At 37.1% G+C, this 25,763-nt stretch overlaps 2 protein-coding genes across 3 annotated transcripts; both read left to right on the forward strand.

The window, feature by feature from the left end:
• The first annotated feature begins 1,023 nt into the window (after window positions 1-1,023).
• RGS18 (regulator of G-protein signaling 18) lies at window positions 1,024-9,799 on the forward strand. Of its 2 annotated transcripts, none has more exons than XM_009579442.1 (5): window positions 1,024-1,344; window positions 2,018-2,119; window positions 5,620-5,681; window positions 6,753-6,919; window positions 9,387-9,799. In XM_009579442.1, exons 1-5 carry the CDS (start codon window positions 1,226-1,228, stop codon window positions 9,639-9,641), a joined length of 705 nt encoding a protein of 234 aa, XP_009577737.1. In that variant the 5' UTR covers window positions 1,024-1,225; the 3' UTR covers window positions 9,642-9,799. The 2 variants fall into 2 exon arrangements, with proteins under 2 accessions (XP_009577737.1, XP_009577736.1); XM_009579441.1 differs by having other exon boundaries at window positions 1,226-1,344; window positions 5,617-5,681; window positions 9,387-9,641.
• A 9,190-nt stretch (window positions 9,800-18,989) lies between these two features.
• On the forward strand, window positions 18,990-24,982 carry RGS21 (regulator of G-protein signaling 21). The gene is made up of 4 exons (XM_009579443.1): window positions 18,990-19,000; window positions 22,368-22,444; window positions 23,711-23,877; window positions 24,779-24,982. The coding sequence occupies exons 1-4, from the start codon at window positions 18,990-18,992 to the stop codon at window positions 24,980-24,982; spliced, it is 459 nt and encodes a 152-aa protein (XP_009577738.1).
• The last annotated feature ends 781 nt before the right edge of the window (window positions 24,983-25,763 follow it).

A 25,763-nucleotide genomic window follows, 5' to 3' on the forward strand; every position in this document is an offset into this window, starting at 1 on the left:
ATGGTGGGACTCTCACTGGAACTTACCCGTGTTGCAGTAATTGTGCAGAACTGGACAAAATTGTGGGAAGGTGATGAGGTCATGTCTTCTCCCCAAGGCTCGGTGTCTTACCTGAATAATCAAAATGAGACTTTGGCATTAAAAAAAGGAGGACTATTTAATTCTTAATCAATTAACTACTGCATAATTTTAATCTTTTCCAGCCCTACATTCAGCTAACACTGAAGAGGTTTCCTTGGTAGATGTATTGTTCCTATGACATCTCCAACACAAATTGTACTTAAGAATGAGAAACTTAATTGACATCAAGCTTGTATGTGAAGAGGTAGTTTGTGCTGATCAGCCTAAAAAAATAAAACTTTTACATTATGCAAACTGAAATGAGAAATTTTTGGTTATTTACTGTCAAGATAAAAAATCACAAATTTTTGTGCTGAACTAAAGACTTTTTATGCTGGCTGGGAGATTGTAAATGAAAATAAAGCCACAGATATAAAAGATAAAGGAGGAGCTTTAAGTGGACAAACTTAAAATTAGAAGTAGATGCTCATAATTTCTGAAAAATGGTGCAAAAATTAAAATCTCCGCTTACAAAGTATCTGATCAACCACAGCTTCACCTGGCTTTTGCAGAAGACTCTGAGAAACCCCGAGTTTCAAGTTAGCATACTGTAGATAGAACTGATTTTGTGTCCAGCATATGGCACCTGAGGCTGTAGAGGGCAGTTTAAGGTCTGTTAGAAGTTCTTCTAAGAGCTTAAGACAACGTTGTATGTTATTTTATGCAAAATTATTCTCATTAAAGTTCATTTTAAAGAAACTACTGTACACTTCTCACAGGTGTTTGGGGGAAAATGATAGTGTCATCCTAAGTCTAGTAAAATACCAAGTTCCACCAGCAGAAACCCAGGCGTTGCTCTCTGCTGATAGCTGTGTTTGGATGGTCAACGGCCATTTTGCAAAGTTGCAATCTCACTTCCCTAAATGATGACTGTAAAACCAGAACTCTACTTAAAGTCCCAGATGCGTGCAGCTGCAGTGGCAGTGAAGGTGAGGAACCATCTTCCCACTACCTGCTCTGGAAACTGCTCAACAGCCAATTGGGGGCAACCCAGCCCGCTGCCGCCTGTGCGAGCCCTCCTGAGCACATCACTTACGCCAGATGCAACTGCTGTGAGGAAGTAAAAGAAACATTTTCTGAAACTGGGAAGCTTTTTTAGAGGAAGATGGAGAACCCACTTCTTTTATTCCCCCAGCTAAACATTTCTGCTTCAAAGGATAAATCCTATTACAAAGTCATGAAGTCAACAATTAAAGAAGAGGCACATAAAGCAAGCAAGCCAGGGTAAGTTTTAAGGTCATGCTGACGCTCTGAGTGTTCTGTTTACATAGAGGATTCTTCTAACACAGCTTGTGGGTATGAATTTAGGGCACAGATTGTTTTATTTTTGACTTATATGTGTGAAAACTCATGAACTGCAATCCTAGGAATTGCATACATAAAATATTAATTCATCGTGGAAATATTTTTTAAGAACAAGAACAAATAATAAACTAAGAAAATAGGAAAGGGAGGTTTCAAGAAGTTCTGAGAAATGCTTCTTTAAAGCCTGAATGTAATCCGGGAAAGTTTCTTTTTAAAAAGTTCAAACGACAGGAAGCAATACTTCCTTTTTCTTTGCAAAATATTAAAAGTAGAAGATGCTGAGCCTACTGTTTATGTTCTCTAATGTGATATTTCACCCCCTCATCTTTAAAATAAATGAAAAAGATCCTGAAAATGAAAAGATTTCCATTTCTCTTTGCCAGTGCTTCATATGTAAATTTGCACTAAGCTATAATAAAGAAGTCATTAATGTGAATAATATATGTAGGAGAAGTAACATCAACATTACTGTAAGTGAACATAGGGGGATCTATGATGCAGAAGCAGAGATATTAGTCAAAGGAAATGTTTCAGTGAAAAAAAAACGACTTTCAACAAGGTTTCTTGAAAAGCTACACTAATTCTGTTGTAGAGCTAAGCAGAAGAGAAATAGGCTGAGCCTTCTCCTGCAGAAATCTGAATTCCATGAAGGTGATCGTCTTGGTAAACCTGGAAACTTGACAAAAGCAGCAAGGTAAGCATTATAACAGACTGAGTCGATGGGGATTCCTTTCAGAAAGTGCCTGTGTGACTCAGAACGTTTCCTACATTTGTGTGTGTGCATTCAGACTTGGCAGAGAATAATGCTTTCAAGATCTATTTAATTTGAAAGTTAGCAATCTAACACAAGCATACAAACACTGTAGAATTATCTGGTATGCATCAAGGTAACTCACCACTAGTGTTTTCACACCACTAAGTGTAGACTGGTCCCCGTACACTTGCAGATACTTTTAAACCTTTACTCATGCCAACAGCATTTTTATTAGTCCACTGACTATATTGAGCAAGCATCAACTCAGAAACGTAGCTGACAAATGACTGCTTGCAGGGAAATCATACAGCTCCTTGGAAAGCAGGTTTTCCAAAGAGGTCTGTGATGTACAAATGCCAGATGCTTCTCAAATACTGAATGCATAGTTCCTCAGTAATTGCAGCAATTGTTTCAACGCTCTCGTCTCCAAAATTCAGATACTGATGTTTAAACACTGTTGTAATATTGTCCCTGTTATACTATTTCTTATAAAGATGCAGGGTAAAATCTTGGTTTTGTTGACTTCAATAAGAGTTTAATTCCTGAATTCAATGGGGTACCAAGATCTCACTGATATATTAAGAATTATATTTGTAGGTCTTGACTGAAAAGAAGGAATGCATAAAGTACTGCAACTCCATGGCCTAAAAAGTTGCTGCCCCTTTCTTTCCGTCACAGATTGCTTCAGAACACTTCAGTCCTTTCCATGCTCTCTTGTCTTGTTTAAGCAGTTACTATCTTTGGATCCAAGATGCCTGCTTTGACCAGAACTGATTCTACAAGCCCTTACTAATTGTGAACACCTTGTAGAAATTGCATAAAGGCTCAAACTCGCTCTCTTGAACCCGTGAAAAAGTGGCCAAGAAGTGGGTATCTAAACACTTGCACTTATGCATCTGGATGATTAGGCAATGTTTGTTGCTCACATGTCCAAATATCATGGCTATTCAAATGATGGCATGTGCTTATTATCTGGCAGACTTTCCAGTTCATGCCGGTGGGGAGTTTCATTACTTTCTTTTCTTCTCTCTCTTTCTTTCTTGTTTTACTGCTAGCAGAAGCCTTAATTCAGTGGTTTTACAGTTCACTCAGAAATACAGGACATTGCAATGATGAACAACGGTAAAACAGTGCTGAGAACACCCTTTTTCACTTTCTCATTTCCAGACATGAAAAAACATGCTAACATTACATCTAAAAAGAGAAAACACAGCCTCCATGCCACCTGTATGCAGACAGTATTGGGTGGCTGATCACCCCTGGATATTTCGTACAAAGTTCACAGCCATTAATGCATTTTTATAATCTGTGAAAAGGCACTTTCAGAGGCAGATACAACAGAAATAAATAATTCTCTGAAGAATTTCCCCCTTTTAACAGACTATCACTTCCTCACTCAGCCAACTGTCTTTTACCACGTTACTCTCAGCCAGGTGCCTGACTAACAGGGATTCTGCTGTTCTTGTTGTATAGAAGAGAAACTGGTACATATACATAGAGAGATGTAGATTATTTTTGGCAAAAATGAAAAAAAAAAGAAAATTACTGTTTTTCAAGTGATAAAGTGAGATAATAGTTTGAGATTTATTATTTAAGTCATTTACTTAATTTTTATGATTTCCATTCTTCACGCAGAGATACTGACTAACATAAGTAGAAAGAGAATTTAATGAAACACTGCAGATGGACTGTGATGACAGTGGAAATGCCTGTGACCTGTTAATTAGTTTCTTCTCATCTTTAGAAAATGGCAAAGCTGAACAAATCTTGGTTTCTGTCTATTATTGCAGCAACTCATTGCTGCACCCAGGACTTGGAGATCTGTGAGGCTACTGGGTTGATGCAGTTTCTGAAAGAAAACCAGAAATTCACACTAGGAGTTTCCAAACACAGCAAAGAACCTCTCCAGCGTTCCATGCAGTTCTGGACTGCGTATGTTGTCTGAAGTCATCAGGGTTTATCTTTCACTATGACCAAATTAATTTCTGTAGCTATAGGAACCCTCTGTTCCCAGACTTACAAGTCCACACAGTTCAGAGAACTGTACTTTTTGTACTTCTCATAACTAAAAAACTGTAAGGGAGTGAGGTCTCATTTTCCCTGACTCCAGAATCCCCCTGCTTTACTGGCCTATGCTCATTTCTTGAATTTCAGTCCCCCCGGCATTTGTACCTCTAAAGAACTGTTTGTCTCTCCCTAGTTAAAAATTTCATTCCTATAAGCAATGACTTCAGCTAGGAGACATGTGACACCTATTAAAATAATTAAAAAAAAAATCCTCCTTTTATTTTTGTTCAAAAGCAAGATCGTTCCTTCCCAAAGTGATTGGAATTTCCTTTCATCTAAACTTCACGTGCCTACAGGTTTTGCAAGGGAACCCAAACTACGTGAATCAGGCAACAGAACAGCAAGCCTCCGCGAGGAAGGGGGAATCGTGTTCAAGAAGTGTTCAGTCCATAAAAAGTTGTTCTAACCCACTTACCCTGGACAAGTTGCTTATTGATACTTTCAGTGTACTGTGCTTTTATCCTTGAATGAAAATGGTTCAAATATCAATATTCATAAAGCACCTGATATAAATTGACTTCACCTTCAGGGTTGGAACTTAAGTCCTAGTCCTAGCATGATACAGTTCATCTCCGGGCTTACTCCAGTTCTGGTCTATTAAAAATCAAAGTACTGTCCAGGTGTGCGTTCAGGGTTAATCTATACAAAACCAAAGAAGGGTTTCTCCAAAATTGTATTTGTGTGAATGAAGTAGGGTGTTCTTTTTGCCTTTCTGCATTATCCTCTAAGGCAGAATATTTGAAATCAAAGTAAAATATGTGCAATTTGACATATTTCATGAAGAATACGTGGAGTTTTATAAACAAAGCACAGTCTCTCAGAATAACATGACATTTGAAATATGTTTGTGGTAAACAAACCAGGCTACGCGTGCTATTACCCTATAAGACTGTTACCTAAACCATATTGCTACAACTTTGTCTTCAGGCTATAGAATTTCCTGTATTTCATTAAAAGTAGACTGTGGTAACACAGCCTCAGACCGAATGCATTCAAAACCACATCTCTGCGAGAGTACGTTTTAAGTTTAAATAGGTGACTGACCTGGTTCCCTTATGAGTTTTACCATACTGCATGATCTCAATTCCCTTAAAGATGAGCAGTGCAACGCAAACACCGAAGAGAAAAATCTCTGCTCTGATGTTTTTTTAAAGAGGGGAAAAAAGTACAACTCTGCAGGAAAAATGTCAGAAAAAAATTAAACCAAATGCTTCTGAAGTCCCTAGGAGAATGAGCTCCTTCAGTAACGTGATCTAATCAAAGGCTTTGTGAAACAGTCCTGAGCAATAATGGTAACAGATAACATGTTACAACAGTTTCATAAATACACAATATGCACAATTCTTCAAAACCACTTTCTGTTTCTTAAGCAGTGTGTCTCCTGAAGAAGCAGTGAAATGGGGAGAATCTTTTGACAAACTGCTTTCTGAGAAAGGTTAGTAGTTTTTTGCTCTGTGCAAACTGTTAGGATGGAAAATCGATGGAAAATGATGGAAAATTATAAAATCCAGTTGTGCACTTAAATAGACCTGCCAGTTACCTAAACTGGTATGATGGGTCATTTATAGCAGCATGTGTATCTGCTCTCCTCATGTGCTTAGGCTATAGCATGCTGTCAACTACTGAAAATAGTTGAATGACCAGAACATTCCCTTCTGTATTTCATATTTTATTGAACAAAGTAATATAACAGACAGCAAGGAGTTCCTTCAATAAACAGTAGAATTTCATTTGAACGTTGCTCAAATATTCCTGACTGCAAGACCAAACCTTAAAAATGAAAACATGTTCTATGTACTTAAGAAAAGACTTTGTCACTTCTGGTACAGTTTGTTTCCAAAACAGTGATAGGAACAAAACTGGGCATCATTTGAAAGGGCTTGTTGCTTACATAATTATCAAATGCACATATGTCCCTCCTTGCATTTTGGAAGAACACACGTATGATCCAGCTACAGTGCTGGACACTATGTGCTTTTCAGATCTGTGCGTTGAACAGTTGACATCAATACGATTGCATTACTTCCACAGATTAAGCGTATTTGGGAAAGACAGTATCTTCAGTATAACAGCAATAGGATACAGCAAATTGTAAAGATGCTAAAAGCCATTCATTTTAAATTGTTACTGGAGAACAACCTATTTGTGAGCAAAGATTCAAATAGTGTTTCGGTTAGCCTAAATTGATATTCAGCTGGAAAAAAGTCCATCACTTCCACATACATCCGCATGTTTTGATTGCTTCCATTTCTAAATTCATGAGATCTTGGTAGTGGATTTTTTACATATGCTGAGAATTCTGTAATGGGAATTACAGAACTCAGGATCATAATAAAAGAACTGCACTTATTTGAAAACCTTTATGTATTTTAAAATAATTATCTATAATGTGATGTAATTCAAAGGGAGCACAACCTGTTTTGTTACCTTGCACAGACTGTGTGAAAAGCGTAACTATCTGGTAAGGATATATTTTTTTAATGCAATTCAACATTCCCTTCTGTAGCTGGATTGGATGCCTTTACGAAGTTTCTGAAAACTGAGTTCAGTGAGGAGAACATTGAGTTCTGGATAGCTTGCGAGGATTACAAGAAAAGCAAAACTGCACATGAACTTTTGCCAAAAGCTAAGACCATTTATGAAACATTCATACAGAAAGATGCTCCAAAAGAGGTACGGTAAAAACGTTCTTTGTTGTACACAGTATTTGACACAACTGCATCCGATGAAATCTGCTTTTAAGAAGTGCGTGCCCAGAAGCAGGGGCACCAGTTAATCACGCAGTTGCTGACGTAAGAAGGCTTAAGTGTCAAAGCTCTGGAAGGAAATCTGGAAGCAACTGCATAGATTATTCTTCTCACTGTCCTCCATACTCCTTTCAATACCCCCTCTATGTTACTCTTCTAAGTGTAGAGCATGAGTTTAAGTAAGTATTGTATCATAGGAATCAGAGATTCGTAGTGGTCTGTAAAGCCAGGAGATATATATGTACATATACAGGGTATATTTAAGAAAAAATAGTGATGTTAAATGTTAAAGCTGCAATGAGACATACCAGTTAGCATTTGTGAAAAAGTATTCTCTGTCTTTATTTAAAGCTACCTCCAGAACAACAGATTTATTCTCTCTTTCTCTTAAACCAATAATTATCTATTAAATTATTACATAACTGAGATTCAGAAGCTTTTCAAGTACGCCAAAAGACTAAAAGAGAATAGAAGAAACTATTAAATTAAACATATCCTTAAAAATAATAATTATGTTTTAAGCAGGGACTTTTCTTGATTGACCCTTCCCCCCTTTCCACTCCCCAGCTCTAATTGTGTATTCTTGTTATGTTACTGTCAGCAAATACACAAAAATATGTTGATATGTCAGTCCTCACCAACACTTTTTATATTACGATAATAGTGCAAAAAGTTTTCATATTTACAATTTCTTCATGTTACTGAAGCGTGTTATAAAGGATTCATAAATGAGCAAAAGGAGTATTTTTTGCCTGCTTTGGGAAGGAGATGAACAGGTTGGGAGATGATGAACTCTCACCGAAATCACAGTCACCCTCTTCAATAGGTCTTTTGGACTTAAAATTTCCTGTAATTCTATCAAGTTTGAGCAGATCAAATACGTCACTTGCCAATGCTCCTTTCCCCGTATGCTTTTTTTTTATTTGTCAGAATAGCAAAAGTTAAACACTAACTACTACTTCCCTGTAAGAAGGGTGAAAAAGGTGTAATTCTCATTTTAAAAGAAGGATTGCAAAATGGTGCAATTTCCACCTGTAATTCCCATAGATTATATTTAAGATTCAGATCTGCTTTTCCTAGGAAATGTCCACTTTCAAAGACTTATGTCCCTTTTTATTTCTTTCCCTGCTGCATGCCTTTGGGGTGGACCTTACATAAAAAGACCCCCCCTGACTTGTTTGAGGTAGAACATGTCATTGCCAATTGATCAGTCTATGAGATGGTAGGGCATCAAGTGCTGACGCTGTCAGCGCTATTGACATTGACTTAAGCGAAAAGATGAGCAGGAGGAAAGCTAGGGAGGGGACAGGGTGTGGAAGTTGTATTTTGACTGACAGTAACGTAACGATTTCTTTATCTGTCATAATTTTGATTTGGTGCACATAGTGTGGGTGCTGTTGTTCACCTTAAGCCGTTGGCTTTGGTGAGACTTCCTTCCTTGGGTTCAGCTGAGCAGCTGAGACCAGCCAACAGCATCTCATTTCAGACCACGCAGCTCTGGAACGTGCATCTTCTCTCTGACTAACTTCTTGTCCAGCAAAGCTCTTTTACACACAAATTTCTGAGCGTACAGTTTGATAGGATCATAAAATCTTAGGTTTGATGAGTGGACTATTTTATCATCATTAATTGCCCTTCAGTTCTTAGATCTAAACTATTTGTTTTAACTAGCTTTATGGAGATGACAGATGTATCTCAGTGAGGAAGAAAAAAAGGCATATTATATACTTTTTGACTGGATCAACAATTTTTGTATATATTCTATCTTATTTTTCAAAATAGCATGCTTGTATCAGTGCCTGACACTTTAATAAAATTCTCATACTAATTAAATCTTCCCAGGATGGATGCAACGGCACATGGAATAAATGATCATTTTGATATGCTCTTCCCATCTAAAGCCTCCAGAAACCCATTAAAATAATTTTTATATTTTAGATTTTCTCACCTTCCTACTACCAAAACTCTACACAGAAACCAGAAATTTTAAATATTCACTAACATAGTCCAATGAGACAAAATTCTACATGAATCCTAGATGAGAATGGAGGGAGTTCTGTGTTAGTCTGGTGTTGCAAAGCCTGACAGCTGCAACTATACGAAGATCACTATTAGAAAGTTACTTTTAGTCAAACATCAGACTTCATTTTCTGTTTTACCAGTTTTCCATTGTACCAATGACACATCTGTAAAGACTTTCTGACAGCCATTACTGAACGTGAACATACTAACTAGTTCTATGGTATCAGGGGTTCAAGGTCCTTTTGTATCAGGGGTTCAAGGTCCTCTTACCAGAAAAGATGTTCACCAAAGTACAGTATCATTGCTATGGATAATAACACAGGAAATGCATGAATGTACATTAAAGAAATACACTTTTCCTCATTCTCCAGGTAAACTTGGACTTTCAAACCAAAGAAGTCACAAGTCAGAATATTGAACAGCCCATCATCACCACCTTTGATGCAGCACAAAACACAGTCTACAGGCTGATGGAGCAAGACAGCTATCCACGCTTCCTAAGATCTGATCCTTATTTAAATTTGGTTAAGGGGAGAAATCCCAGTCGTCCCACCCTTAGGAGACGATCACGGTCTTTTACTGTCAATGATTTCCAGGGTGTACGACCAGACTTTACTGTTTGGTAACAGTGAAACTCAACCTTCATAAATTCTAGCTACTGCAGTAACCTGTATGTGTTTTAAAATCCAAATCCTTAGCAGGTGTAAATGAGTGGAAAGCAAAGTTACGGGCACTTATACCAGGTCAGAGTTCTGTAGCCGGTGATTAATCTCATTTATTATAGAGAAGTAGGCAACATATTGGCAAGACATACCATGCAAAGTTTTCATACAGTTTTTTTTTTAAACTCAAGCAAGAGCTGTAATCGTATTTGGAGGAAAAATTTGAGTTTCCTGCATAAAAATGTTGTATAAGATGCCATTTGGTAATATCCACCATGTATCCTGGGCCTGTATTATTTAGGACAGAGTTTCATCACAGTTAGAATCTTTGTACCTAGCCTTTGCACATATTTATGTTTCTGCAATATTTCCTACACTAAGCGCGGCGTATTTGTGGTATTTTCTCATACCGCAAAACACATAGGAACATTATTAGGTATAATGTAAAGTTACATGGATTTTAACTACAGCCACTGCATAATTAAAATTTAGCTATTGCATACTTTAAGAGCAAGATAAGAATACCTATTTAATTTTCAGGGGTACATTTTATACTGTTTTCTTATTACACGTGTCTGTTCTCTATATTTAAGTTATGCTGTATAGATTAGCTTTGCCATCAAATACCTGTATTCTAATTTTTTGCAACCAAATGAGCAGCAACAAAGGGCCAAGAATGCTATTTTAACACAATGTGTGTCATTAAATATCAGGTCATGTGTATGTGTGTGTGTATATATATAAAAAATTTTCTACTTTTATTTGTAAATATTCACAGTATACCAACGTTGTTACTAAACTTTGTTATAAATTTTTTCTGCCTTTTGTTTTGAAAAAGAATCTGAAAATTAACAGCTTTTGGACTCAGGTAGAATAACCTTCAGTTCTACCGGTCATTAATATACTCTCTATGGTTGTAGAGGAGGAAGGACAAATCTTCCCTTTTATTTCTTTGCTATTGAAGTCACGCATATCTTTTTTATAGTCAGTATACACAGTTATCCTGTCCTTTTCTTTCAGAATTGATGCAGACATACCTTGAAGCATGGGGAAATTCTTAAAAATCTTAAGCATTGGTTCAGTTTAGCAAGTGGCTGCAGGATTTAGTTGTAACTTGTATATTCAGTCGCTTTGCATGGAATTTAAGCTTTCTCCCTTTTCCTCCCTTTTCTGTGAGCGGTCAAAGTGAAGAGGTGCAGTTCCTGAGGATAGGACTTTATGTTCATTACTAATTCAGGATATGTATGAACTGCTTGATCTGAGGGTTTCCGTGTCTGCTTTACTAACTTTCAATAAATCTGAAGTGATCTACTTAAAAAGTTGTCAGGATTCAGTTTATCACTAGTACATTGATGAGTAAAACGTGAAGACTTCACTTCACTTACAATTTAATGCTAGCTGTAATCATTACCACTTCGATCAAAAGTGTTACTGTGCAGAGACACCCGAACTCACCAGGAGCCGCAGTGACCTGGAACCATCTCCAAGCTCTTAGCGTTACCTGGGGGTAGACAGGAAGCACGTCTGTAACTATGAGGCGTATGATCCTTGCTGGTTTATTCCGTTATCCTTTCCCGATCCCAGAACTCCAGGCACATGCTATTTCTAACTGTGTAAGCAGTCAGAACCTGGGCACAGTGATTCAGGAATAAATCAAATGGTTTTAGCAGCGCTGATACTGTATTTCAGTGTCTTTATCAATACCAAATGCAGCTTTGGAGCTTGTCAGCCTCCGTTTTTTACAAACTGTCTACACTCCTGTTGTCATTGTCACAGGTGTCACATGAATGAGTGAATGCAGTGAAAGGCAACTTTCTAACCCAATTTCATTGCTGAAGTCAGTATATTTTTCTGGATAGATTATTTACCCTTGCTCTTTGACTGTCTGTCCCTTAAACATGAATCAATTCTACCAGAGACGATCCTCTTTCTGATGAGGGAATCTCTAATATCACCTATCTGTCTGGATGCCAGAGTTCTCAGATATTTAAAACGTGCATGTTCCTATGTTTTGTATTACTAACTTTGTTAGAGAAAGAGAACAGACCCACCTGAGCGTTAACAGTGGGTCTGTTGCAACACAGGCATAAGACCTACACATTTGCAGCTAGATTCGCCCTGGTGTGATTATGTTCCTTCATACCAGCTGAGAACCCGCACCTTTACTCTTGCCGTGGATGAAATAAATGAAAGAAAAATGTGTATTTAATACTGTTCCAAAATCCAAACAAATGACAAATATAGTACCTTGAGTAAGACACTTTCTTCTTAGCAAAAAACCAGCTGTTAGTCAAAAGGGTCTGTAATGATAAACACAAATCAGCAGGCGCCCTTTGTTTCATTTCTCAGACACATGGAAAATTTTTCTTATCTCCAGGGAGGCCTTCCGCAAAACCATCAGTCTGTGGTACTGACAGTGCTAGTCCCTCTTACGAGTTTTATAATGAAAACAAACAAATAAGATATTCCTGGTAGCTATTTATGCATGTGTGTTTTTCAAAGATAATTATGAACCGTAGCCGAGTTTACAGCAGACTAATGCCATGGGAACTACTGTTAGAAGAAAGTCAAGATAAATTCAGAGAAAGGAAGGCAAAGGGCACAAAGATAAACTAAAATGACATAACTATCTGGCAAAGGGTTTTTTCTAGAAGAGGCTCCTTTTAGTGAGAGAAAATGAGTGCTCCGCTATTTAGTGCTTTACTGTAATTCTGGAAGATGAACTAAACATAGATTTAGTACAAGTCTGTGATGCTGTTCCAGGACTGAGTTAGACAGCATTGATCAGGGTGAGGGCTAGCCCTGCACAGATGTATTTATAGTATGAACCTTAGAGTAGTGCCAGAGAACATAGTTGGGCTTCTCTAGTTTTGGCAGAATCAATGCCATAGTTATGTAAATCCTCTTGTTTAGCTGACCTAGTGCAAATAATACATACACAAAGCTATTGGGCAAGTATTTTTATTGGGGATTATTTTATGTAGCAGCTTTTTAGGTTTGTATGTGCCATTCAGCATTCAGTAAGAGCTTTCAAAATACTCCTCTTACCAACATAACAGTTTACCCTACATAAACACTCCTTACATACGCGAGGTCTCCAGACCCAAAGTATGAGGGAAATAATCTGCTGACTTGTATAGCGCAAAGGTTCGTCTCCTGTTTCAATACTTAGGTCTAATTAGATGCTTTAAATGAGCTGAATTATTATCTGCTGTTCTTGTTTAACTTGAGGGAGATGGAAATACACATATCTTCTTTGGCTTTTGGGATTTCTTATTGTGCAAAAGACAACTTGATTAATTTTTGAACTGACAAGAAACAAGAGGAATGAAATCTAAGATAAAGAACCTCAAAGCAAAAGATAGATCTTCCACTGAAGTAGGCGATCGGTAATATGGCTCTTACATGCCTTTAAATGCTACAACTTATAAGTGACTCACAAAAGATCATTTTTCTCTCCTTTTTGTCCCCAGCTGCTCAGCCTGCCATAATTAACTACTGCTTTGAATGCAGTTCCCTCTCCTTTCCACGCACACTGTCAAAAGACCTCAACTGAGAAAAAAAATAGCATAAAATCATCTTCCTCTCTTCGGTGATTCATATGCTCATACACTTATGCCTTGCTCAGATGCCTGTCCTAGATCCTGCTCTGTTTTTTGCATTTTAGTCAAATGCCTCAATCAAATGCCCTTTAAACTCCTGTGTGGCTCTGGGCCAAAGACAAAAATACATTTCCTCTCTCCACCATCCAGCTTGTTTCCATTCCTACTTTTTTCTTGCTAATGTCTTGTTGTCATCTTCCATTTCTTGTACTCAGATCATTTAGGGCTGGTCTCATAAAAGCTCCCTCTGGTTTTATACCAAAGCTTTTTCCTCTCCTTTCCTAAATGGCATCTCTTTGCGTAACCTCCTCCTGAGTCTCCTTACAAGAGATTATCTAGACGTCAAGATTTACAATCTAGCCTCTATCGTTGCCTTCTCTATGAAACGTAGCTAAAATTAACTAGCATGAAATACAATCCTATGGCAGTCAATTTAGAGTTTTCAAACAGGACAGAAGATTAAGATGAAGCCTAACTTAAGGACAACCCTGAACTGTTGTTTCTTCACCATGCAATTTGCTTGTATTTTAGAAACTCTCCTTTCTTCCCAACTTCCCAAACTCGTTTTAAATTTCTGCAGTTAACGCTACTCCAGTTTTTCCTTAAGGAAGAGCAGACTTCTAAGGATTAAATTCTGATGTGGACTGTACCCCTGCGGGGGACTCAGTAGGAGCTCTCCTACATCATACACATACTTTGCCCAGATTACTTGGGAATGGGCACACTGGAGAAGTCAGCATCCAGTAGGCATTTACAAAAAGAGGTAACCAAGAATATTGGTATATTGGTTTTCCCTTTCATTCATTCCTAGCATGGCTTGGCTTAGGACAGACCATGCACAAGGCACTGCTCAAGAGACAACTGAAAAGGGGAATTATGGTTCAAGGGCTTTCTGAGGCATAATGCCTACCTTTCGTATATTCTTGCAGTGCTGCAATTTATACCTGTTTCCAAACACAAGGTCATAGTATGATCCTATATGTTTGTGCTATGTAGGCTTCTTGGATGAAGTTCTGTGAAGTCTGATGCTATGTAAATAACAATGTATTCACCCAGGACACAAGCTGTGCCAAATAATCTGCTAGTTAGTACTATTGAGTATCTTCAAGGTTGCATATTCTCTTGAGAATTGTTTCCAGTTCTCTTCTAATGTAGGTTTGTGTTTGTATAGTATTTGGAAATCCTGTTTATGAGGAGCCCAGAATGCTGTAAAACATTTTGACAGATTGTTCGTGAAATCAAAACATTTTACCTGAAGGGCATACTTTGCTTGGTTGGAAAATAACAACTCATTTTCATATACAAAACAACTCTGTGGCATACTAAAGACACACAGAGTTATTCAGATGGGAAAAAAAATATTTTTGTGAGTTGACCGTGCTGTGCAGTGCTATTGGAAGGTAGGCATTTACATAGTGCTGTGATTAAAATGTATTTGCATCCCGTATGACAGGCGTTTCCATGTTACTAGGATGCCAGGAGTGCTCAGATAATCTTGGCTTCTCCCAACTTAAGAAATAGAGTCAAGTCTCTGTTTGCTTGAATTGCTTGGACCAGCAGAACATTAACTTTTTTTTCTGCTGAGGTTATGCTATACAAGACAATACTATCCAAGCAAACCTGGGTATGGAATGGATTTAACAGAGGCCAAGTGCTGAAGGGCAGTAACATATTGAACCTGATCCAGGGGAAACACCAGCTCACCAAAACAGCTATTGGAGAGTGTGACCTTTTCTCACATTGCACTCAGGTGAGTACAAGGCAGTCCTTTTAGGAACATATATAAATGAAAGTGATTTCTTAGGTTAATACACCAATAGTTTGAACATGAAGAGTTGTTTTATACTGTCTTTTGAGATTAGTGTCTAGCTCGGATGTGGGTTAGAGGAACAAAACATGACATGCCTTATTCCCCTAATCAGCCAATAGCTTTTCATAAAGGAAGATAACTCAGTGAAACTAATGCCTAAAGATAGCTAAAGTATAAAAGATAAGTATCAGTAAAAAGTCAAGCAGTAAGCCTAAAAGTTCAGGAGATGTAAATATTTAATAAATAAATAGTCCTTAGCAAGTAATATTGGCAAATCAATCAATAGATCCACATTCCCTTTCCCAGAGTTCTAGCTCTCCTATGGGCTGTCAAAGGCAGGGGACTCAAAACAAAAATCCATAGCACAGTCCTCAGAGCTACAGAAATGTTAAGCCAGAGGCCTCACAGATAAAGTTTTTAAAATACACTGAAATGAGCTGAGCAGCTAAGGGCCTGAGCTACTCTGTAAGTCCAGTCTGGGTTATTAGTGAACTGAAGCTGCAGACATCAGCTGTGTCAGCTGGATTCAGATTTCCAAAAAGTTTAGAAATAACTCTATGTGCAATTTCCAGACCACCTCTAGTACATATTTCTTTTTGTTTGCTTGATACTGTTTATTATGAATAGCTAATACATTTGAACAAGCAGCTGACACATCTGTTTTAATACTAAGATCACTTTTTCTCCTTATGAAATTTCAGTAAAATATTAGATTTCTTTATTAAGTTCCAAGCAGAGGAAGTATATGACGATGCTGTGAGCTACTTTTTATAGGAGGAAGTGACTGTGCCTAACTTTGGTTAGTGTACTTATGATATTTGTACTGGGATAATAATAACAACAACCCTATTACCCGCTGCGTATCTGAAATACAATCAGCTTATGTAGACTAAGCAGTCACTGAGCAGCATGTTACAATGGTGAAAATCCCTCATAGCTTCTTTGTGTTTTTGTGAATTGTGATCAGTACCCCATAAAATGCAAGAGCAATCGGATTGTATCCCTGTGTGCTAGTCAGAATACTCGTGGGTTTTAGCATCCTTCTGTGGCTGCTAAGACTGACTTAAAAATATCTATCAGCACTGAAAATCTTCAAGAGATGGCCGAGTCTGTATCATCAGGCAACCAGAGAGAAATTTTAAAAAATGCATCTGTTGCACTGTTTGAAACTTTGTTTTTTTTAATGAAGTGTATCATCGGATGATTATAAAAAAAATAGGCACAGATCCTGCAATCCTCCCTCTCATAAATAGTCTCACAGAAGTTAATGGGACTATTATATAACAAAAATGATACTACCTCTTCAAAAATGTAAAATAAGTCAATTTATAATCACAGTTCTAAGGTGTGTGAGTAGTATAATCATTGGGATTAGACACAGGGTAAACATCAAGAAATGAATGGAATCATCCAAGAATGATGTGTTGCTTAATTTGCATCATCTCTGTCCTCATAGCTGCACTGACTTCACTGGCATTACACCAAGGAATCTGGAAGAAACTTGCATCAGGCCTTTATCTAGAATTTCGTTACTTGGCTGAAAGTTCAACACCTATTTCGAAAGGCTCCTGAGTCTTGACCACTTCTCAGTGAGCACCTAGGGCACTTAAAAGCAAAGTCCCTTCCTAAAAATAACAAGACGTAGTATTGCTTGTAAATGCCTGAACATATTTGCAGAAGAACCTGCTGTTTGCTACGTGAGAAAGGTAGACCGGCAATCACAAAACATAACATTAGAAAAAAAAGTACTATTTCAACAATAACTGACAAAGAGACAATCTCATTGTTAGAAAATTCAAGTTGTAACTATTTACAGTCTGCCAGGCCAGAAACTCTACAAATAAGTATTGTTTGGATTTTGTATTATGTTTATCCTTTTTACCAAAGCTCAAACCTGGACTGAATCAATCACAAAGGATTTAATGTAAATGCAGGTGCTGAAGGTTTTCTCTCCACCTGTAAGATGCTGAAGTTAGTCTTACTGGCACAATGCACAGAAGGCTTTTGGTCCTGTCTGGCACAGGGTTACTGTGGAAATAAGAGAAAAGAACTGATTAAGGAAAATAAGAAGCACTGCAGAGAATCAGGATGATAATTGGTATTTCTCTCCTTCTGTTCTAACTTTCATAAGCAAGTGGATGCAAAGGTAAGAAACTGCAGAAAGGATTCGTATCTTGCTGCCAGGAATCTTTTTTAGTATTATGTAGGACTGAAAGGGGTGTCTTGGCTCATCATTTCTAGTTTCCTGTTATCAAAGGCAACAATTTAAAATAATTTCTTTCATAAATATATGAAGCTCTATCTTTGAAATACAGAGGAGTAGAGAGGAAAAAATTCTACCGGGAGACTGTTAAAAACAACACTTTTTCTGAAGCCTTCTTTTGATTTCCAGCCTAAATTTATTCACTGGCTGTTTATATACATTTTTTCTTTTGCCAATATAATCATTAAGCTAAAATAATACCTTTTTTCTCTCTGGGTTACTCCTCCGTATTCACAGAGCACAATCATAGCTCCTCTTTGTTTTCATTTTGCAGACAAACTGAAGTCTTTTATTCTTCTCCTCCAAGACAGTCCAATTCTCCTGATCATCCCAGTAACCTGCCTCTCTATATCTGTTCCCATCTGATTTCAGTTTTCTGGAGCACTGTTGACCAGATTCACAATTTTTTGTCCCATATGAAGTTCATCAAATAGTTTGACCTGAAACTTCTTTTACAGATCTACAAAAGGTGAGGATAAGGAATAACCCCTTAACATTGCTAAGGTCAAAATGTGGCATGTGGTGCTTGGGTTTTTCTTTCTTACCTTAGAAGATAAACATAGCTAAAATAAGAAAGACCGTGTCCTCAGTCAGCCAGAAGGCAGCTTTGTATGTGATATACCATACAGGAAAATCAAATGGAACCTAAACTCTTGAGGCTGCTCTACTTGGTGTGAAATATTTTAACTGAGAAGACAAAAATCCCTTGGGACAGCTGGATCCCAGTTCCTGAACCACTGGAAGTTTGTTTGCATCAAGTGGAGACATTGAGAACCAGGAAGCTGGGTTGGGTGAGCGAAGGACAAGATTTGGAGGGAGCAAGAAGCCAGTCAGTAAGGCTGCTTGTTCAGGAGGGCGAGGGGCAGCGAGGGACATACAGAGAAAGAAAAGAGCTGGGGAGGAAAGAATAATTATCAAGAGCAAAAGACAAAATTATATGAAAATGTTTTTGGGGCAGAGTGATGCTCTTAGAAGATAGCACATAGAATGAAATACCAATAAAAGTAGAAAAAATCACTGCATTGGAAGTATCAAATGCTGCATGATCCCATTATTTGTAACAGCATCGATGTGCAAATGATGGCCACCCCAACACTCTTTGGTCCCACTGTGATAAGTCTTGCATGAATAAACAAAAGAAACATGGCTCAAGGACCTTAGACCTTCAAAATGTATAAGGTGATGGATAAGCTTTGCAGATAGAATATGAGAGTAAACAATTAGTGAAGAATTTTCTAGTTTTGTGCACTGAACCTGTTTTCCTTTTTTCTTTTCCACAGTCAGTAAGCCAAATGGTCAATGAGAAAAATCACAAGATAATTTCTCTCTTAAGATGTTGTTCAGAACATAAATATGTCTTGAGAGATATTTGCATATAAATTGTTTTTAATTAAAATTACTTTTGGTAGATTAAGTTAGAATGGCCACTGTTAAAAAATAAGCCATGTTTCCGAAAGGACTAATTGTAAAGGAAGTGTTAAAAACAGTTTGTCAATTTGCATTGTACTGTTTGGTTTTCACCTGCTAATTGTATTGTTCCTGCTGTCTGTTACCTTCAGCTTGAAGATCAGTCAGAAGAAGAAATTCTGCCTTACCTGACAGTCTTACTGTCTGACAGTCAGACAGTGGAACAAAAAATGCCAGTGAAGTGAGTTGTTGTTTATGGCTATTTTAATCATCGGAAATTTATGGGATGGGATGATCAACTTTTGAATAATCTGCACAGCTTTTATTTTCCTTCCCCCTTTAAAGTAGATATGATTGTTTTGATTCCTTGTTGTCAATTCTGCTTGCTATTCCCGTTCAGGTAAATCCCATGAGGTCAGTGAGATAATTCTCTGAGTGATAAGTAGATATTAAACCAAATAATATTATCCATAAGGAAAAGAAGCAGGATTAGGTTCATGCTGCCTGTTTTATCCTGGTCTTTCATTTTGCTTTTTTGTTTGACAAGAAAGCTAGTAAATATTTACTGAACAAACTGAAAATTTGTTATATGTTTGATAAAAGTTTATTACAGTTACTAAAACAAATTCTCTGCTGATTAATTCCATCAGCACACGATGTCTCACAAAGTGCTACGTAGTGCTACGTTTAGTTTTCATTTGTGTTTTCAACACAGACTGACTATATTTGCACTCCAGTTTTCCTCATGTATGTGTGCATATATATGTATAAATATGTATAATTTTATTCTTTTTGTTTAAATATAATTTTGTGCAGTCTGGATACAAGTAAACTGACAGCTACAAAAAAAGCTTGCTTGTTAAAGGTATCAATGCCACAATTTATTGTAATAATTATAACTACAGCTACATAATATGGTGACACTATAATAGAATCTCTTTATAAATTTACAATTAGAAAATTCCATTACTGGTGATGCTGAGAAATGGCTGTGGAATACAAACTAACCTGTTTGTTTTCAGAGCAGGGTTTTGACAGTCAAGCTCTCAAAGTCCCCTTAAGAATATAAAATCCTTTTTGCAGAATTCTAGGGTGGGGTTTTTTTGTAAATTAAGAAAACCTGTAATATTTTATACAGAACAAAGTGTTTGATCCATTTATCAGACTCCAGAGCCTTTCAGCTCCTAAAATACCTATTCTTCATGTTAGTATATACAGTGGCAGAAAGTCAATAGTCAGTATAAAGGTCTTTCCATAGGTGATTTCAGACACCAGTTGGTCAGACAGACAAAAGCATAGTGACCTTCACTTCCAAGGTTACTTTAAATGCTCTCCTGATGGACAGGCATCTTGTCAGCCTTGAGAATACATGCTCTTATAAAGCTAGCCTAGAGGGAAGAACACACAGCATGTACAGGCAGGTGCTGTGTTTTAGCAGAGCCTTTTCCACCCCGTTTTCCACTCACCCAAATTTCCCACCCCTCAGTATTGTGGACAGTGTCTGTGGCTTGTGATGCTTTGCTGAGCCAAGGATGACCTGCTCTACTTTTAGTAGATGAACTCCTGTCCTCCCTAAAGCGTGTGAATATAAGACCTAGGCATGAGGTAGAAAAGAATTACACCCCGTGGTTTGCATGTCTGAAACCAGAAAGACCAACTGAGAAAAACCTTTCAGCACAGAATGACTAACCTCCATGAAAATTAAGTTGTGGGGTTTTTCGAACGGAAACAGATTTATGTTTCCATCAAAAATCCTGGAATTTGTTATGATTTTGCACTGAAACAAAACAAAATGTTTCCAAATTTTCCAATTTCCCCTTTCTTACCACTAAATGAGAGAGGAGATGGACACAAATCATTCCAGAGCTGCCAAGATGTCAAGTGACTACTATATTCACATAGAATGTAAATTCAGTTTCAAATCCCCCTGCCTACCATAACCTATACAAGATACATAACCAGAGGATTAGAAAGTTGGTTTCCTCTCTTCTTTGTTGGGTTAATACATCTCTACTATTTGTATAAAATGTAACAGTGTCAACAAAAGCAACATGAGATACTGATCTATTTAATTGATCTTTCACAAGTGCAAAATGCCAGTAAAACATTCTTAATTCCCTTTAAAATTTTATGTTTAAAAAAAAAGGATTAATTTTATTAAAATTTAAAAGAAGTTGGGATAAAACCTTCTACTGAGTCTGTTCTGAGTAGATAATAAGATATCAGCTCAACAAAATACCTCATCTTTTATTACGTGTCTTTAGAGATTACAAGAAGAACTGATTAACACTTAAAATTTCTAGCTCAAAAATTTTGGCCAAGGACATTTTTAAGATTTGAATTTTTTTTTCTAAAATTTTCCTTAAAAAAAAAACTATTTCAAAAAAATTTCACTTGCAAGCCACTGAACCGAGTTTTATTGAAGAAGTATGCTCCTTATTCTGAAACAAAATATGAGCTAGATGACCAAATAAATTTATTCCTGCTTATTGCCAAACGGTAGATATGAGATTAATGTTCATTTGGGGATGCCTGAGGCTGCAAACTGACTGACTGCCAAAAAAACTGAGAAAATCAAATAGAAAAACTGGCATGCAGGAAAGCAGGTAGGTACATGCTGACATCTCCATACGTGTATCTGACATTTCCACAAAATGTTTCATTTTCAAGAAATCATATTATTCCAAGGTTTCGTGACAAAAAGTGCAAGCAGTAACAGTAATGCTGGTAAAGGAGATTCTTTTTCTCTGCTGGATGTTTAAATTAAAAACTCATACAATGGTAATTTTAATCAAAACATAATTTTGCAGGAATAAAAGACAGGTTTCTTTTATCCATGTACTCTGGACTAAATTGAATATGATCATCCTTTCCAAGTTACAAGAAAAAAAAAATTATTCCACACACTTAGCATGCAGTTCCCTTATCTGACATCCTTTTGCCTCTCAGATCATGCTGTCCTCTGTTCGTCTGCACACTAAGCCTTGCTTCTGAACCAGCTTCAACATCTTCAGAGCACCCAGGCTTTGTAAGAGCAAGGGCCCATTTAGTTCCCTGTCTCATTCCTAACAGAAGCCTACAGCAAGTTACAAAAGAAGAGCCAAAACTATGGATTTACTCAATTTTTTATATCACTGATAAACCAAAATAATGCCCATGTCCTACCACTGTTAGCATGATAACATTTTAAATAATTCTACTCATTCCAAGCAAAAAGTGTCATATAAATTAATGGTTAATCCATTTGAACGTGAGAAGAAATTCAGTACACGCTCTAGAACGTTAATCCTTCCTATGCTTTTATTATAGTTTGACCAATTGCAAGCATTACTACTATCTCCTGGATGAATTATCAAGTTGCCAATGTCAAATAGCACGGTACTTTATGAGTCTATACGGTTCTCTACACTCTGGAAAAAAAAGCGTCACGCTTTTTGTTGACTTTCTGTTATTCAGTGCAAGGGGTAACGTGAATGACACACCCTGCTCCCTCAAGGAGATTGCCAAATAATCTAAGACTAAATAACATAGATAATAGGAAATAGCCAAATAGACTAGGTACCACAGACTGCACAGGCAAAAGATCACAATGCTATTTTCAAGGATAGATGTTGTTTCCACAGGTCAAATGCTGGGGAAACAATGGCCTGGTCTGAGTCTGTGGATACGCTACTAGCTAATAAAGGTAAGAAGTAAGTGAAAAATATTTTTTTAAAAACGTGTGTCAGCCCAGTTCACAAACGTTGCTGTCAGGTTTTCACACTGCTCCCCAGTTCAACTCTCCACGTGCTTTGAACCGCACCAGCGCTGCTGCTGGAGACACGTGAGCTGCTGTGCTGAAAGGCAGAGGGGCATGTTTCTCCAAGCTGCAAACACAATATACCTTCTGGCCAGTGCTTAAGGGACGTTTAAGAAGGCAGAAGTGCTCTGAAAGAGTTTTGTTTTATGAAGATAACGGTTGTTAAATTCTCCGTGCAATGGTTCTGTTTTTCCTGGTTTTTTAAATAAAAAAACCCACAAACCTTTTCTTAGGTATTGCTGTTACAAAGAAATATATATGTTGTGCATTGACTTTCAGTCAAACAAAAAATAATTATTTCTAATCTATCCAAAGTCACTTCTCCAGGAGATCCCATTCCTACTGACCTGAAACCCCAAACCACACGTAACTTAAAACTGTCCTTGCCCCTGCCCCATTTTCCTGCAGTAACTTTGTGGCTTGGACCGTGGGGTGGCTCCACGCTGTTTCTCAATAGCATTGACTAACACAACTAAATTTGGGTGCTGTCAGCTTTCTTTTCTAAGAGCTTGTTATTTAAAACAATTTTAAAACAATTTCTTCCAAGCAAACCTTTCTTTGTTTCATTTTTTCTCTTAAAAGCGCAAAAAAATGCCGAACAAAGAAGTACCGAGTACCGAGTACCGAAGTCCATCTTTTCATCCAAGTCTTAATCATTACTTGAAAGGAGATGGAAGTGCTATTTAGGCAGGCTAACCTCACCTCTGGGAGGAGCACACTACCACAATACGACTTAATTTTCTGCTTGCTTCTTAGGCCAGGGGTCAGCCTCAAATCCCTAATTTCCTCGTCATTACAAATCCTCTTGAAGACCAAAATCTCCAGGATCCCCTTTTGACTAGTGTATCAGTGCTAGAGAGACCAAACCACGGCAGGCAGGTATTGGGAGCGTTCCTCGGTTAGTAACTCTCTGAAAGAATTCTCTCAGTCACCTTATGATCGCCATAGATTTATCTCCTATTTATTTCTCCCACAACAGCCTCTTAAGACTAACTGCTGGCTGAGAGGCAAACCAATATCGGACACATAAGTTACACTATATATACTGCATATATATATAGACACACGCACACACGTGTGTATATACATACATATAATCTGCATTAGTCTTTCAGTTTTCCTCTACCCATCATATCATGCATTTTTCCCCAGATGGCTTGGCAGCTTTTAGGACATTTTTGAAGTCAGAGTTCAGTGAGGAGAATGTGGAGTTCTGGCTGGCCTGCGAGGACTTCAAGAAAACCAAGTCCTCCACTAAGATCGCCTCAAAAGCCCAGAAGATTTATTCTGACTTCATACAAGCTGATGCTCCAAAGGAGGTAAATAGTTTTTGGCATGTACTTTGGGTACTGAGGATGGGAATCAAGTGGAAAGTTCAGATCCAAACTTCCAGGAATGACAGAAAATACAATTCAACGTCGCTATACTTCCATTTTCATGTCAATTATTTACCAGGTAGAAAACAGTGTGGAACTCTGTGAAGCAAACTAAGACCTCGTATGGTTTTTACTTTAAATACATTATTCACACAGGGCATGGGTTTATCTCACCTTCTGAAATTTCTACCTTAAGATTTAAGGAAATACATGTTCAATATAATTTGTTTCCTCTAACCATTTTTGTAATGCAATAAGTACATTTCCTCCGTATTTTAGGTACCAGTATATTGGAATGTTAATGATTGTATTTGTTCTTTTGTACAGATATTTTTGACAGGATGAAAATTAAAATGCAAACTTGCAAAAATTTCCATCACAGCATTATTTAGAAAATGTTTACTGTGAAGGAACAAATGGCTAATTAATTATTGTTGTGCTTTGAATGTCCCTATGTCTTACATATGATTGAAATCCATTTTATTATTATTAAAACCAAAAAATCCGTACAAAATACACAGGGCCAAAACCTAAAACGATGCTGAGTACCTTCATCTCTAATTTACTCTTTGGTAATCGGTACTTCATAGGATTTGGTTTGGCAAAAAGATGAGATAATCAGAAGCAAATTTTCCCCTTCTTTTCTTAGTGATGCCATCTTTTTAAGAGCCAAATAAAATTAAGAGTTCAGTATACTAGAAAATGAAGGGATGATCTTCCTGCTTATTTGCATCAGACGGGGTATTTGGGAGGAAATTCAAATGCAGACTGTGTCCTGTACACGAACAGACCTCAGCTTTCCAATCAAACTGACATTAGTTTTATGCCTCCTTTCTTCCTACAGATTAATATTGACTTCCATACCAAAAGCCACATCTCTCAGAATATCTCTGAGCCCACCCTCAGCTGCTTTGATGATGCTCAGAGGTTAATCTATAGTCTCATGGCAAAGGACTCTTTTCCCAGGTTTCTAAGGTCAGAAGCATACAAGGAACTAGTAAAGAAGCCACAGAACGGAAATCAGAAGAGATGGCTCCCCTTTCTGTGAGAAAATACCTGAGAGATTATGAATTTGTAAATGTCTGCCATTGCAACTCAGTACAGATAATATTTTATTAAAGTGATTGTACAAACCAGATCTAAGAATTGCCTTTGCCAGCTTGTTTTTAAGTACAATATGCACATGATACTTTCTAATAACGGTGGAGAAATATTCAAGAAACAGGATGGAAAATGCTAAGACATTTGAGCTACCTTTTCAATAAAGTAGTTTGCCATTGATAATTTTTGCAGTGCTTTCTTTATTTGTCAAAGTGTTTTCACATTTTTAAGCAGAATGTTTTGGTTTTCTGGTTTGCCGTTGATTTTTCTTTAGAAGTATGGCCTCAAAAAATAAATTCCTTTCAGGGGACTTGAATACGTTCACTCATTCATTCATCATCTTATTTGTAATTTGTAAAAAAATTTAAAATCCTCTTTTAAATATGTTTTATACCAATTCAAAACAGGAGAAGTAGAAATATGGTAAATAACACACTATGATAATATTTAATAAATAGGCAGCTGCTTTATAACAAATGTTCCTGGCATTCGGAGCGAATTAATGTTTCATAATACAGCTGTCTTCAATATGACTCTCCAATTTTCTTTGTGTTTATTTCATCTAATTTTTATTCAAAAGTCTCATTTATTAATTGTGTAGGCATTTAGGGAAAAAACTGAGTAAATCTTCCTTTGTATATTTTCAATTAATAATTCATTTTCTTTGCTTTTCCAAATGCATCAGTGATACTGTCCCCATGCATTCATGAAGAAGTAATGTCAATAAT

Source organism: Fulmarus glacialis, unplaced genomic scaffold (genome assembly GCF_000690835.1).
Source record: "Fulmarus glacialis isolate BGI_N327 unplaced genomic scaffold, ASM69083v1 scaffold35766, whole genome shotgun sequence".
In the NCBI taxonomy this organism is placed as follows: Eukaryota; Metazoa; Chordata; class Aves; order Procellariiformes; family Procellariidae; genus Fulmarus; species Fulmarus glacialis.